Source organism: Hypanus sabinus, chromosome 27 (assembly GCF_030144855.1).
Source record: "Hypanus sabinus isolate sHypSab1 chromosome 27, sHypSab1.hap1, whole genome shotgun sequence".
In the NCBI taxonomy this organism is placed as follows: domain Eukaryota; kingdom Metazoa; phylum Chordata; class Chondrichthyes; order Myliobatiformes; family Dasyatidae; genus Hypanus; species Hypanus sabinus.
Window position 1 is genome coordinate 23255415 of NC_082732.1, and position 13657 is coordinate 23269071.

At 42.0% G+C, this 13657-nt stretch overlaps 1 protein-coding gene across 3 annotated transcripts in view; it reads right to left on the reverse strand.

Annotated features, from left to right (window-relative positions):
- Positions 1 to 13657, reverse strand: part of arhgef19 (Rho guanine nucleotide exchange factor (GEF) 19) — a 122397-nt gene that overhangs the window by 37113 nt on the left and 71627 nt on the right. For all 3 annotated transcript variants that reach the window (XM_059951944.1, XM_059951945.1, XM_059951947.1), the window contains one exon: positions 4120 to 4551. In XM_059951944.1, the coding sequence (XP_059807927.1) occupies positions 4120 to 4551 (432 nt within the window). The remainder of the gene's footprint in view (positions 1 to 4119; positions 4552 to 13657) is intronic.

A 13657-nucleotide genomic window follows, 5' to 3' on the forward strand; every position in this document is an offset into this window, starting at 1 on the left:
TCCGCATGGAACCATCAATGTTTACAGCACAACAGCTGGCCTGTCACCCCTTGGTCAGCTCTCTGCAAGGTAGAACTAATTCACGCTCCTACACTCCCTACGGTCTGGATCTTACCCCACTCTGCTTAAGAGACCTAGTCGTCTTGGGGGTCAGATATGCCAGGTAGCAAAGTATTCTGCTCCCCGTGCTCATAAGAAGATTAACAAGAAAAGTCTTCTAACTTTCTTCCTCAATCCCTTAAAATGATGATTTCTGATCAGAGGAAATGGTCTTCTTCCTTTCACACTCATCAAATCCTTTATAAAATGGACGTGCATGCCATGGAGACAGTGAAGCACAGAGTTGTACAGCACAGAAAGAGACCCTCTGACTGACCATTGCACCTATCTAATGCCCCTATCATATCACCCCTCAGCCTCCTTTGCCCATAGCCAAACCTTCCTCATCTTCTCTCTTCCAGAGGAAATAATCTTAAATTTCTCATCAATACTATTTCCCCATCCCTGAACTTATAAAAATGTGAGGAGTAGGAGAAGAAGGCAAAAATCAACCTTTCCAATAAAATCATAATGAACCTTTGACCTCTCTATTTCCTCACCCAATTCCCACAACCCTCGTTTTCCCGTTTCCTGTATTTGACCAGTCCAGATGAAAGGTCTCAACCTGATTTGTCGACTGTTCATTTCCCTCCATAGACACTGCTTGGCTTGCTGAGTTTCTCCAAAGTTTTGTATGTTGCTCCGGATTCCAGCATCTGCAGTCCCTTGTATTCCCCTTATTTTTTATTGGTAGTCTGAACTACCCCCAAAAGCTGCACAGAGACCCCATTAAAAAGGACAGCATGTCAGGGCTGAGAAACACAGGTGAGGCAAGTTGCTGGAGAAATTCTATGAAGGTACACTGTATGACCAATTTAAAGAAAAGGGGATATTGCAGAACCTCAAGATGCTACTACTTACAAGTAGGCTCCATCGTACCACCTTAATTCACTTTTGGGAAGAACCTAAAATTTTGACAGATGATAGAAGCTTGTATGATACCAGATAACTAAACATTTGTAGGAAGTACCACACAACTAATATTCTTTGTAGTTGATATTGGTCACAATAAATGAATAGAGTGAGCAGCTTCAACTTCCTGGGTGTCAAGATCTCTGAGGATCTAACCTGGTCCCAACATATCAATGTAGTTATAAAGAAGGCAAGACAGTGGCTATACTTTATTAGGAGCCTGAAGAGATTTGGCATGTCAACAAATACACTCAAGAACTTCTATAGTTGTACCATGGAGAGCATTCTGACAGGCTGCATCTCTGTCTGGTATGGATAGGCTACTGCACGGAACCGAAAGAAGCTGCAGAAAGTTGTAAATCTAGTCGGTTCTATCTTGGGCACTAGCCTACAAAGTACCCAGGATATCTTTAAGGAGCGGTGTGTCAGAAAGGCAGCGTCCATTATTGACATCCAGCACCCAGGGCATGCCCTTTTCTCGCTGTTACCATCAGGTAGGAGGTACAGAAGCCTGAAGGCTCAGCAATTCAGGAACAGCTTCTTCCCATCTGCCACTTGTTTCCTAAATGGTCATTGAATCTTTGGACACAACCTCTCTTTTTTTAATATATAGTACTTCTGTTTTTTGCATTTTCTTTTTAATCAATTTAATTTATGTAATTGATTTACTTGTTTATTATTATTATTTTCTCTCTGCTAGATTGCATTGAAATGCTGCTGCTAAGTTAAAGTTATTATGGGGAACAAGGAAACGGTAGATGAGTTGAACAGGTACTTTGGATCTGTCTTCACTAGGGAAGACACAAACAATCTCCCAGATGTAATAGTGGCCAAAGGAACTAGGGTAGTGGATGAACTGAAGGAAATTTATATTAGGCAAGAAATGGTGTTGGATAGACTGTTGGGTCCTGATGGGGACTGATAAGTCCCCAGGACCTGATGGTCTGCATCCTAGGGTACTTAAGGAGGTGGCTCTCGAAATCGTGGATGCATTGGTAATCATTTTCCAGTGTTCTATAGATTCAGGATCAGTTCCTGCGGATTGGAGGGTGGCTAATGTTGTCCCACTTTTCAAGAAAGGAGGGAGAGAGAAAACAGGGAATTATAGACCGGTTAGCCTGACATCAGTGGTGGGAAAGATGCTGGAGTCAATTATAAAAGAGGAAATTACGACACATTTGGATAGCAGTAGAAGGATTAGTCCAAGTCAGCATGGATTTACGAAGGGAAAATCATGCTTGACTAATCTTCTGGAGTTTTTTTGAGGATGTAACTATGAAAATGGACAAGGGAGAGCCAGTGGATGTAGTGTACCTGGACTTTCAGAAAGCCTTTGATAAAGTCCCACATAGGAGATTAGTGGGCAAAATTAGGGCACATGGTATTGGAGGCGGAGTACTGACATGGATTGAAAATTGGCTGGCTGACAGGAAACAAAGAGTAGCGATTAACGGGTCCCTTTCGGAATGGCAGCCTGTGACCAGTAGGGTACCACAAGGTTCAGTGCTGGGACCGCAGCTGTTTACAATATACATTAATGATTTAGATGAAGGGATTAAAAGTAACATTAGCAAATTTGCCGATGACACAAAGCTGGGTGGCACTGTGAAATGTCAGGAGCATGTTATGAGAATGCAGGGTGACTTGGACAGGCTAGGTGAGTGGGCAAATGTATGGCAGATGCAGTTTAATGTGAGGTTATCCACTTTGGTGGCAAGAACAGGAAGGCAGATTACTATCTAAATGGAGTCAAGTTAGGAAAAGGGGAAGTACAATGAGATCTAGGTGTTCTTGTACATCAGTTAATGAAAGCAAGCATGCAGGTACAGCAGGCAGTGAAGAAAGCTAATGGCATGCTGGCCTCTATAACAAGAGGAATTGAGTATAGGAGTAAAGAGGTCCTTCTGCAGCTGTACAGGGCCCTGGTGAGACCCCACCTGGAGTATTGTGTGCAGTTTTGGTCTCCAAATTTGAGGAAGGACATTCTTGCTATTGAGGGGGTGCAGCGTAGGTTCACCAGGTTAATTCCTGGAATGGCGGGACTGTCATATGTTGAAAGATTGGAGCGACTGGGCTTGTATACACTGGAATTTAGAAGGATGAGAGGGGATCTGATTGAAACATATAAGATTATTAAGGGATTGGACACGCTGGAGGCAGGAACATGTTCCCACTGATGGGTGAGTCCAGAACTAGAGGCCACAGTTTAAGAATAAGGGGTAGGCCATTTAGAACAGAGATGCAGAAAAACTTTTTCACCCAGAGAGTGGTGGATATGTGGAATGCTCTGCCCCAGAAGGCAGTGGAGGCCAAGTCTCTGGATGTATTCAAGAGAGAGTTAGATAGAGCTCTTATAGATAGCGGGGTCAAGGGATATGGGGAGAGGGCAGGAACGGGATACTGATAGTGTATGATCAGCCATGATCACAGTGAATGGCGGTGCTGGCTAGAAGGGCCGAATGGCCTACTCCTGCACCTACTGTCTATTGTCTATTTATTGTCTATTAACAAATTTCACACCACAAGCCAGTGATAATAAACCTGATTCTGATTCTTATTGATGTGCTATACTGTAGTCCACAGCACAAGAATGTCAGAGAAATTCTGCTCACAACCATTGCTGGCATTGCTCCTCAATCCACTTCCTCTGTAAATTCCATGCCTGAGTCAATTAGGAGTGAATCTTCCCATTTGAAGATTAGAGGGCTCAAGAATCAATGAAGTGTGTGTTTACAGTTTTGGAGTGCTGTGGTAGGGAGAATGGGAGGGAACTGTGGAGGAAAACAGCAGCAAAGGAACATGCCAGCACTTGAGCGCAGTCCTCGGGCTGTGAGTTGTTGAGCAAGTACTTCCCTTTGTGTCTTGACAGCTCCATCCTTCTAATCTGTTTTCTCAGGAGGGCGTAACACATCCTACAACACTTTTCAGAACTGGTCACAGTCTCTCCTTAATATTCCCAGAAGGAAGATATGTTGATTATTTTTATTATTGACAATTTGTGAAGTCATGATTTTTATAAGATGTTTCATATTTTCTCATACTGTACAATTAACTTCTTGGATCCAATCTACAGTACTTCCTAAGTTTGACTTAGAAATTAAACCTTACCTTCGAGGGACATGACAGGTGTCAACTTCTCTCTGGACGTAGTTCTTCCTGACAGGGATTTGCTGATTTTCAAGGCCTGTGCTACTTTTTTCTGAGAGAGGTGCAATCTGTTTATCAGTTCAGAAGCCGAGAACCGCCATTTCTCCTGCTCTATGCATGCGGCATTGGGATGGTTCGGATGCTGGGTGTCCAGTTCACCTTTAGTCGCTGGCTCAGCTTCCAGTTCAGGCATCGAATCCAGTGGGAGCTCAACAGAACTAGAATCCGAGGGTCCAATCTCATCATCCAGTGAGAAGCTTTGGTTTAGGAAATCATTGTCCTCCAAGTCATCATCAAACAGGGTCCCTGTAAACATGGATTCGCAGCCTAAGCTCCCACTGCTGAAAGACTTTTCACTAGGACAATCTGTTGAGTACACTCGCATTTTTCTCCCTAGGAAAAGAACAAGATTTTAACAGCAAAAGCGTAACCGAAAACTATAATTTCCCGATTACGCACAGTGCAACGGGCTAGTTCAGGGAGGAATGGGCTGACAGCATAGATGAATAAATGGCTGAGGAGATGGAGTAAGGGGAACTTACCCCACATTATTGGAAGTTTTTTCTGGGGAAGGAGTGACCTGTACAAGATGGATTGATTGTGTCTGATCTGGAGTAGAACCAACATTCTGGCTGGGAAGTTTGCTAATGCTACTCAGGAGGGTTTGAACTAATTTTGCAGGAGCTGGGTACTGGAGCACCAAGTCAGTAAGTGAAGGATCAGACAGGAAGGTAGACATCAGGGAGAAGTATTGAAAGGCAAATCGAAATAACGGATATGATGAGTTGGACAGTTTGAAGTGTATCTATTTTAATGCCGGGGTGTTATGAGTAAGGGTGATGAACTTAGAACCTGGATCAATACATGGAACTGATATTGTTGCCATTACAGAAACTTGGTTGAGAGAGGGGCGGGAATATGTAATTAATGTGCCAGGTTTTCGAAGTTTTAGAAGCGATAGAGGAGGAGTTCAAAGGTGGGAGGGGAGTTGCATGACTAATCAGGAACAATATCACAGCTGCCCTCAGGGAAGACATGATGAAGGTTTCAGACACTGAGTCCATTTGGATAGAACTCAGGAATAGGAAGGGTGCAATCACTCTGTTAGGATTGAACTGCAGACTCCCCAGTAGCCACCAGGACATCGAGGAACAGACGTGTAGACAGATTAATGAATGTATAAAAATAATAGGGTTGTTATCATGGGGGATTTCAACTCCCTAATATAAACTGGAACCTTCTTAGGGTTTAGATGGGGCAAAATTTCCAAATGTATCCAGGAGGGTTTCTTATATCAATGTGTGGACAATCCAACAAGAGGAGGGGCTGTACTGGACCTGGCGTTGGGTAATGAGCCTGGCCAGGTGACTGACCTTTCAGTGGGTGAGAAGTTAGGGAACAGTGACCACAACTTCTTAACTTTTAGGGTATCTATAGACAAGGATAGGTGTGGTCTTTGCGGGAGAGTTTTAATTTGGATTAGGGCTAATTTTGAGGGCATTCGGCAGGAAGTAAGAAGAGTTAATTGGAACACCTCTTTTCTAGCAAGTCCACATCAGACATGTGGAGGGTGTTTATAGGTGAATTGCACAGAGTACAGGAAAGGGATGTTCCTGTTTCAAGGAAGTATAGGGATGGAAAGATAAGAGAACCTTGGATGTCCAGAGAGGTGATGAATTTAGTCAAGAAGGAAAAGGAAAAGTATGTAAAGCTTTGGAAGTCAAGATCAAACAGAGCACATGAGGACTATAATGAAGCCAGAAAAGAACTAAAGAAGGGAATTAGGAAAACCAGGAGGGGACATGAAAAGTCCTTGAAAAGTGGGATCAAAGTGAATCCCAAGACATACATCAAGTGCAAGAGAATAACTAGAGAGATGGTGAGACCACTCAAGGGTTTAGAGAAGAACATTTGTTTGGATGTGGAGAATGTGAGTGAGGTACTTAATGAGTACTTTGCTTCAGTATTTACCAAGGAAAAAGACATGGAGGACTGGGAGATCAGTGGTGTGTGTATAAATATGTTAGGGCATTTAGAGATCAAGGAAGAGGAAGTGTTGGGCCTCCTAATGAGTATTAAGGTGGATAAGTCCCCAAGGCCTGATGGGATTTACCCCAGGTTATTGAAGGAGGCAAGAGATGAGATTGCTGGGGCCTTGACCAGCATCTTCATGTCATCTCTAGGCACGGGCAAAGTCCTGGAGAAATGGCAAGTGAATAAGGTTGTACCTCTGTGTAAGAAGGAAGCAAGGGAAGAAAAAGATGCTTAGGGTCCGCGGCAAATTGGCTGTTGGATTTAGTCCTGGTTTGAATATAGAAGACAAAGGGTAGTGGTTGAAGGGACTTATTCGAGTTGGAGGTCTGTAGTCAGTGGTGTTCTGCAGGGACCTCTGCTATTTGTGATGTACATAAATGACCTGGATGAAAATGTAGATGGGTTGGTTAGTAAGTTTGTGGATGATACCAGGATTGGTGGAGCTGTAGGCAGTATAGAAGACTGACAAAGAATACAACGCAATATAGATCAATGCTGATATGGACAGGCAAATGACAGATCGAGTTTAACCCAGATTAATGTGGGGTGTTGCACCTTGATAGGGCAAATGCAAGGAGACAGTGCACTGTTGAGGGCAAGATCCTGAAGAGTGTTGCTGAGCAGAGAGATCTTAGGGCCCAAGTTCACAGCTCCATGAAAGTGGCTACACAGGTCAAAAGGGTGGTTAAGAAGGCTTATGGAATGCTTGCTTTTATTAGTCGAGCCATTGTGTTCAAAAGGGGTTATGTTAAATTGGATCAGCAAATTTGCTGATGATACAAAGTTCAGAGGTGTAGTGGAGAGTGAAGAAGGTTTTCAAAGCTTGCAGAGGGATTTGGACCAGTTGGAAAATGGGCTGAAAAATGGCAGATGGATTTTAATGCAGACAAGTATGAGGTATTGCACTTTGGAAGGACAAACCAAGATAGAACATACAAGGTAAATGGTAGGACACTGATGAGTGCAGTAGAACAGAGGGATCTAGGAAGACAGATACATAATTCCCTAAAAGTGGCGTCACAGGTACACAGGGTCGTAAAAAGAGCTTTTGGTACATTGGCCTTTATAAATCAAAGTATTGGGTATAGGAGTTGGAACGTTATGGTGAGGTTGTATAAGGCATTGGTGAGGCTGAATTTGGAGTATTGTGTGCAGTTTTGGTCACTGAATTACAAGAAGGATATTAATAAGGTTGAAAGAGTGCAGAGAAGGTTTACAAGGATGTTGCTGGGACCTGAGAAACTGAGTTACAGAGAAAGGTTGAATAGGTTAGGACTTTATTCCCTGGAGCGTAGAAGAATGAGGGGAGATTTGATAGAGGTATATAAAATTATGATGGGTATAGATAGAGTGAATGCAAGCTGGTTTTTCCCACTGAGGCTAGGGCTGAAAAAAATACAGGGGCCATGAGTTAAGAGTGAAGGGGGAAAAGTTTAAAGGGAACTTTGCGGGGGGCTTCTTCACACAGAGTGGTGGGAGTGTGGAATGAGCTGCCAGATGAAGTGGTAAATATGGGCTCACTCCTAACATTTAAGAAAAACTTGGACAGGTACATGGATGAAAGGGGGTATGGAGGGATATGGTGCAGGTCGGTGGGACTAGGCAGAAAAATGGTTCGGCACAGCCAAGAAGGGTCAAAAGGCCTGTTTCTGTGCTGTAATGCTCTATTCTATGGTTGCAACTTTATAAAACTCTAGTTAGACAACGTTTGGAGTATTGCAAACAGCTCTAGTCACCCCATTATACAAAGGATGTGAGGCTTTGAAGAGGGTGCAGAAGAAGTTTACCAGGATACTGCCTGGTTTAGAGGGCGTGTGAGAGGCTGGACAAACATGGCTCGTCTCCTCCAGAGTGGCAGAGGCTGAGGGAAAATTTTATAGAAATTTATAAGATCATGAGAGGCATAGATAGAGTAGCCAGTGAATATCTTCTTTTTCCCAGGGTAGATAAGTCTAATACCAGAAGGTATGCATTGAAGGTGAGAGGGGATAGGTTCAAAGGGGGGGGTGAGAGGGGTAAGATTTTTTACTCAGAGAGAAGTGGACGCCTGGAATGCGCTGCCTGGTATGGTGGTACAAGCAAATACAGTATAGGCTTTTAAGAGATGTTTAGATAGGCAATGGATACGAGGAAGATGGGGGGATATGGACATTGTGTAGGTCGGAGGGATTAGATTTGGGGGAGGGGTTGATTTACTTCTTAGCTGTGCGCCGAAGGGCCCATTCATGTGCTATACTGTTATATGTTGTAAAACAAAATGTATTTCAGTAATGTGAGAAGCATCGCGTGGGAAGTTGGAACCTTCACAACCAGGAAAGTTGTTCCATCTCATAATCTTCATAGCATTGCAATAACCAACATGGCATCCTCAATGGAGCAAAATATCCAGAGGAGCTGCACAAGATCCAGATGAAAAGAATAAAAGAACTTAAAAGCCCAAGAAATAGAAGCAGGAGTGACCGAACTGGAACCTATCGGATGGTGAAAGGTCTTTATAGAGCGGATGTGGAGAGGATCTTCCCTGTGGTGGGAGAGTCTAAAACCAGAGGACACAGCCTCAGAATAGAGGGGTGTCCTTTCAAAACGGAGATGAGGAGGTATTTCTTTAGCCAGCGAGTGGTGGATCTGTGGAATTCTTTGCCACAGGCAGCTGTGGAGGCCAAGTCCGTATGTATATTTAAAGTAGAGGTTGATAGGTTCTTGATTGGTCAGGGCATGAAGGTTTACAGGGAGAAGGCAGAGCTGAGAAGAAAAATGGATCAGCCATGATGAAACGGTGGAGCAGACTCACCGGGCCAAATGGCCTAATTTTGCTCCAATATTTTATGGTCTTATCTACATGCGGTACCTCAAGACTGCTCTACCAATTCAATAAGATCATGGCTAATCTTCTATCTCCCCCCCCCCCCACTTTCCCTCTCTATTCATAAATTCTCTGATTCCCTTAGTGCCCAAAAACCTATAGATTTCAGTCTGAAATGCACTCAGTAACATCCCTCTGCCACAGTGAACCCCAAAGATCTGTACACACATCCCTCTCTAGTGGAAGGGACGCTTATACATCTTTCTAAATGGCCAGCCACTAAAAGGATCTAATAAGTACGACTACACTTCCTATTTAATCTTGACACAAGCCAAATAACTTCCATACATTTACTCAAATTAGAAGGGGTGTCTGTCCAATAACCATGAAAACCCAATTCCTATTTTCCATGCACCATATCACCCCAGGGACATATGGTTTGTAGAATGCATGGTGCAGGAAATCATTGTCCAAGGGACATATTGCTAAAAAAAAAACATAACACACTGTCCGATGATAAATTATGCAAAAAATCCCTTGGAAAATGAAGTCCTAGAGAAGAATTATCCAAGGGATGTGTTAATTATAATTATTATTTTTTTTTATTGCTATTGAGATACAGCGTGGAATAGGCTCTTCAAACCATGCAGCCTAACAATCCCCCGATTTAATTCTAGCCTAATCATGGGACAAGTTACAATTAGCAATTAACCTACCAACCAATACGTCTTTGGACTGTGGGAGGAAACCAGAGCGCCCAGAGGAAACACACACAATCAAAGGGAAAGCATACAAATTCCTTACAGGCAACTGCGGGAATTGACCCGGGTCACCTGTACTGTAAAGCACTGTGCTAACCAATATGCTACCGAAGCAATCTATTGAATCGCAAGGGCACAGTCAAAGGAATGTACCTTAAGAAATGCATTATCAAAATGATAAACTCTCCAGTGGATGCATGGTCCTAGAGAAGCATTGTCTATGGGATATATTGTCCAAGTAGTACACAGTACTATCTAGCAAATGTAAGGAATGCATTTAAGAATTGCAACATCCAAGCCACATTCTGAGAAATGTGATTACTAGAGTGTTACTGACCAAGGCATTGATCAGCAAGGAATCCATCGAGGTCTTTGTCCTTTACACATTTTGTTGTGATCACTATGGACAGGAAAGAAGAAACAAGGCCATATCTGCCCAGGATTAAGGCACTGAAGAAGTGCCTCAATCATCTTTTGAAGAGGCTACCAATTCATGTAAGTGCACTGCTTAAGAATCTCCTTTAGAAATAAGAGTCGCAGGACAAGATATTAAGCTGAATGTATCTGATTTACATATTTTGGCCTTTAGCTCTCTTATAGCTAGGAGGACGCTTTTGTTTAAACGGAGAGATGTTTTTCCTTCTACTCAAGCTCAATGGTTATGTGACATTATGTCATGTTTAGATTTAGAGAAGATTCGTTGTTCAATTTCTGAATCTCATCAAGACTTTCAAACATTGAGGGGACCTTTTCTGAATTATTTTCAAAACCAATTTATTGTTTAAACTCAGATGTTGGCTATTATTGATTTTTATTATTTAAGAAGGTACTTTACCTTCTTTTCTCCTTCATGAACAGCTTCAGTCTTGGTAGGGGTTTGATTCTTTTTTTTGTAATAAATTAGTATATTTCAATATAACTATTGATTATCTTCCATGAATACAGTGTAATGAGATTGTTATGAACAGATATAATGTAATTGGTAGTTTTCTTATCTTTTTTGACCTTTTATATACACTTTCTTGTATTCTGTATTCTTCTATGTAGAAACTAATAAAAATATTGGAAAACAAGAGATAAGAGGAGAGACATCAGTGGTGGGGGGGGGGGGGGAAGGCTATCACAGGATCAGTGAGTTTCATTTCGCAAGCAGATCGTGCATAGTCACCAGTAAAAAAAAAACAACTTTTCATAGTGATAGTTGTTCTTGAAAAGGCCACTTCAGGTTTCATTGTGAAAGCTGGGAATAGTGCTCCTCCTGATAGACTAACTTTGGATGTAGAATGAATAGCACAAGGACATACTATTGGGGTAAAAAAGACAATCCATGATGTGATTTCCCGGGCAGCATTAGAAGAGATGCTCTGAGAATCTGTCAGATTTACCTTGACTGAAAATCTGCTCTTGTGGCCTAGAGGGAACGGTCAAGCCTCTCCGTGAGGGATTCCAGATGGATTAAAGGGCTCAGAAGCATCTTGCACAGAAAGAACTCAAAGTAAGCTTAAGAAAACATTGAGAGTAATGGTCTGTTACTGTGGCAACAGTTAGGCTACCTAGTACAGAAATTGTTCCAAATATAAATAAAGGTGGGTTGATTCCTCCAAAGGTTTTCAGTTCCTGTGGCAGCAATCAGCAAAAGCCATGTTGGGCAAATGGCAGAACCATGGAAGGCTCAAAAACAGCAGCTCTTAAATACAATCAAAGATAGAGATGTTTGCACACAGATCTTACAGCTAATACTCATCGTCCTCACATTCAACACGCGTGTGCCTTTCTCCCCAACCCTAAAGTCTAAAATATCTAACCTAGCTTTGAAGAAGCAAAAACTCAGTCTCCGCATCTCTCTGGGATAAGTAATTCCATAGATTCACATCCCTTGAGAAAAAAAGTCCATTGTCATTTTGGACTCCATTCGGCAACACCAATGGAGTAATGTCCATTTGAACAACACCAATATCCCACACATCATCCCAGCATCTGATCCACCAAAGAGCCTGCCAACAGAATCCTACACATTTCGTTCGGATAACCTCTCACACTTCTGAATGCCAGTGTGCATAATTCTATGCCAGCAGTACTTGAATTTTTTTAATTTTTTACAGCTGTAAGAAAGGAGAGAAAAGCACCCCAAAGTCCTACAAGGAAAAATAGATTTTATATCCATCAACGGAACTCCATGCCAGCAAAAAAAATGTCAACTATGTAGACGTTATATTTTGCTTTCAGGACTCTGCTTTCAAACAGAATGGTGGACAATGCTGCTAAACTGTGGTTTAACCATGATGTTAAATTGTGTTGTGACAGGAGATCAAGATAGTAGAAGAGCTGTGATGGGATGGAAAATAAACAATACTCATGAGTACATTGGAAGAAAGTGCAGATCCTTGTCGAAGGAACATTGAAAGGAAGGCCTAACCTAGCCAGTAAATCCTACAGAGCAAATCTGCTCTGTCCCGCACTAAAGGTGGGATTTCCTGGTAGCCATCCAGTTCTATTCAACTTCCCACTGACAGGCATACATGTCAGTCCATGGGCTCCTGTACTGCCACACTCAAACTGGAGGAGCAACTTTGCTGCTTATTTAATATTTCAGTATTATTAATATTGTAAATACATCATTCGATTAAGCATTCTTGTTTATTTAAATAATTCATTACATGTTATATGTAAAAATATGTGAATTGCATATGTCATCACACTACAATGTGATATATGTGTGCCTCACTTAAAGAACGAAGTTAGACTCACATCTCGGACTCCTGTGTCTTCCCTTGAATTAGTTTAAAGTTCTGAATTTACAAAACATAACAATGGTGACAAGGTATTTTTAAAATGAATCCAAGACTGATACCAACTTGTTGAAGCTCAAATTGTTAAAAAGCTCAGCAAGGAATAGCGAATGAAATAGAACAGTGCAGCGTATGTTCTTCAGGAGGGAAGACATGATTAAGTTTAAAAAAAGGCAAAAAACAGAAGAATTCACAGGTTCATAAAGAGTGAGTACCAGGTGACAAAAATCATAAATTTTAAAAAATGTGCAGAAATGGCTGGCTACATTGGAAAGATAGACACAGTCAATGGATAACTGACTCATGTATGTTGCTAATGGAACAGTATTTTGAAGCAAATGGAATAGTCAATGAGAAACAAGTACCAATTTTGCAGAAGACTCCTTGGAGAGGTGGGATATCTGCAATAGAGTAGCTCCTTAGCAGCTAGCCAGCTGGTTTAAATAACATTAGCTATGCTAATGAACGAATGACACCTGTTAAACTCACCTCAACATGTCTTTTACATTTTAACCCACCACAGGCAATAGAAAAGTCACTGTTGCAAACAGTGCAGTGAGCAACACTGTCATTATTTTTGACCCCTATTAAGCAGGGGTACACTTTAGTGTAGTCTGGGGTGAAGTACGTTTTTTTGGAACACTCTGCCATGGTGCGCTCTCTCTGTCTCTCTATCGCTTGCTTGCTCTCTCTCTCTCTGTCTCTCACTCCCTCTCAAAAAAAAAATCGATTTCTGGGATATTGTATATAATTTGTGGGCATCAGGGAACCGTTATCAATATGCAGGAGAGTCCAGGAACTTCTGGGAGAGGTGGGCTGAGTTGATGAAGTTGTCTGAGCATTGTCAGTTCAGTGATGGGCTTAATGATGCACTGAGAGATAGTTTAGTTTGTGGAATCTTACAAGGAAGCATTCAACAGCAGCTTCTAGCTGAAGCACAACTTACATTTAAAAGAGCAGCTGCGATGGCTGTGTAAATGGAAACAGCAGACAGACACAATTGAGTTGTTAGTCAAGAATGAAAGTGAGTGTGAACAAGATCACAATATCTAAACCAGGCATGGGCAAACTACGGCCCGGGGGCCATATGCGGCCCGTTAAGCTTTTTAATC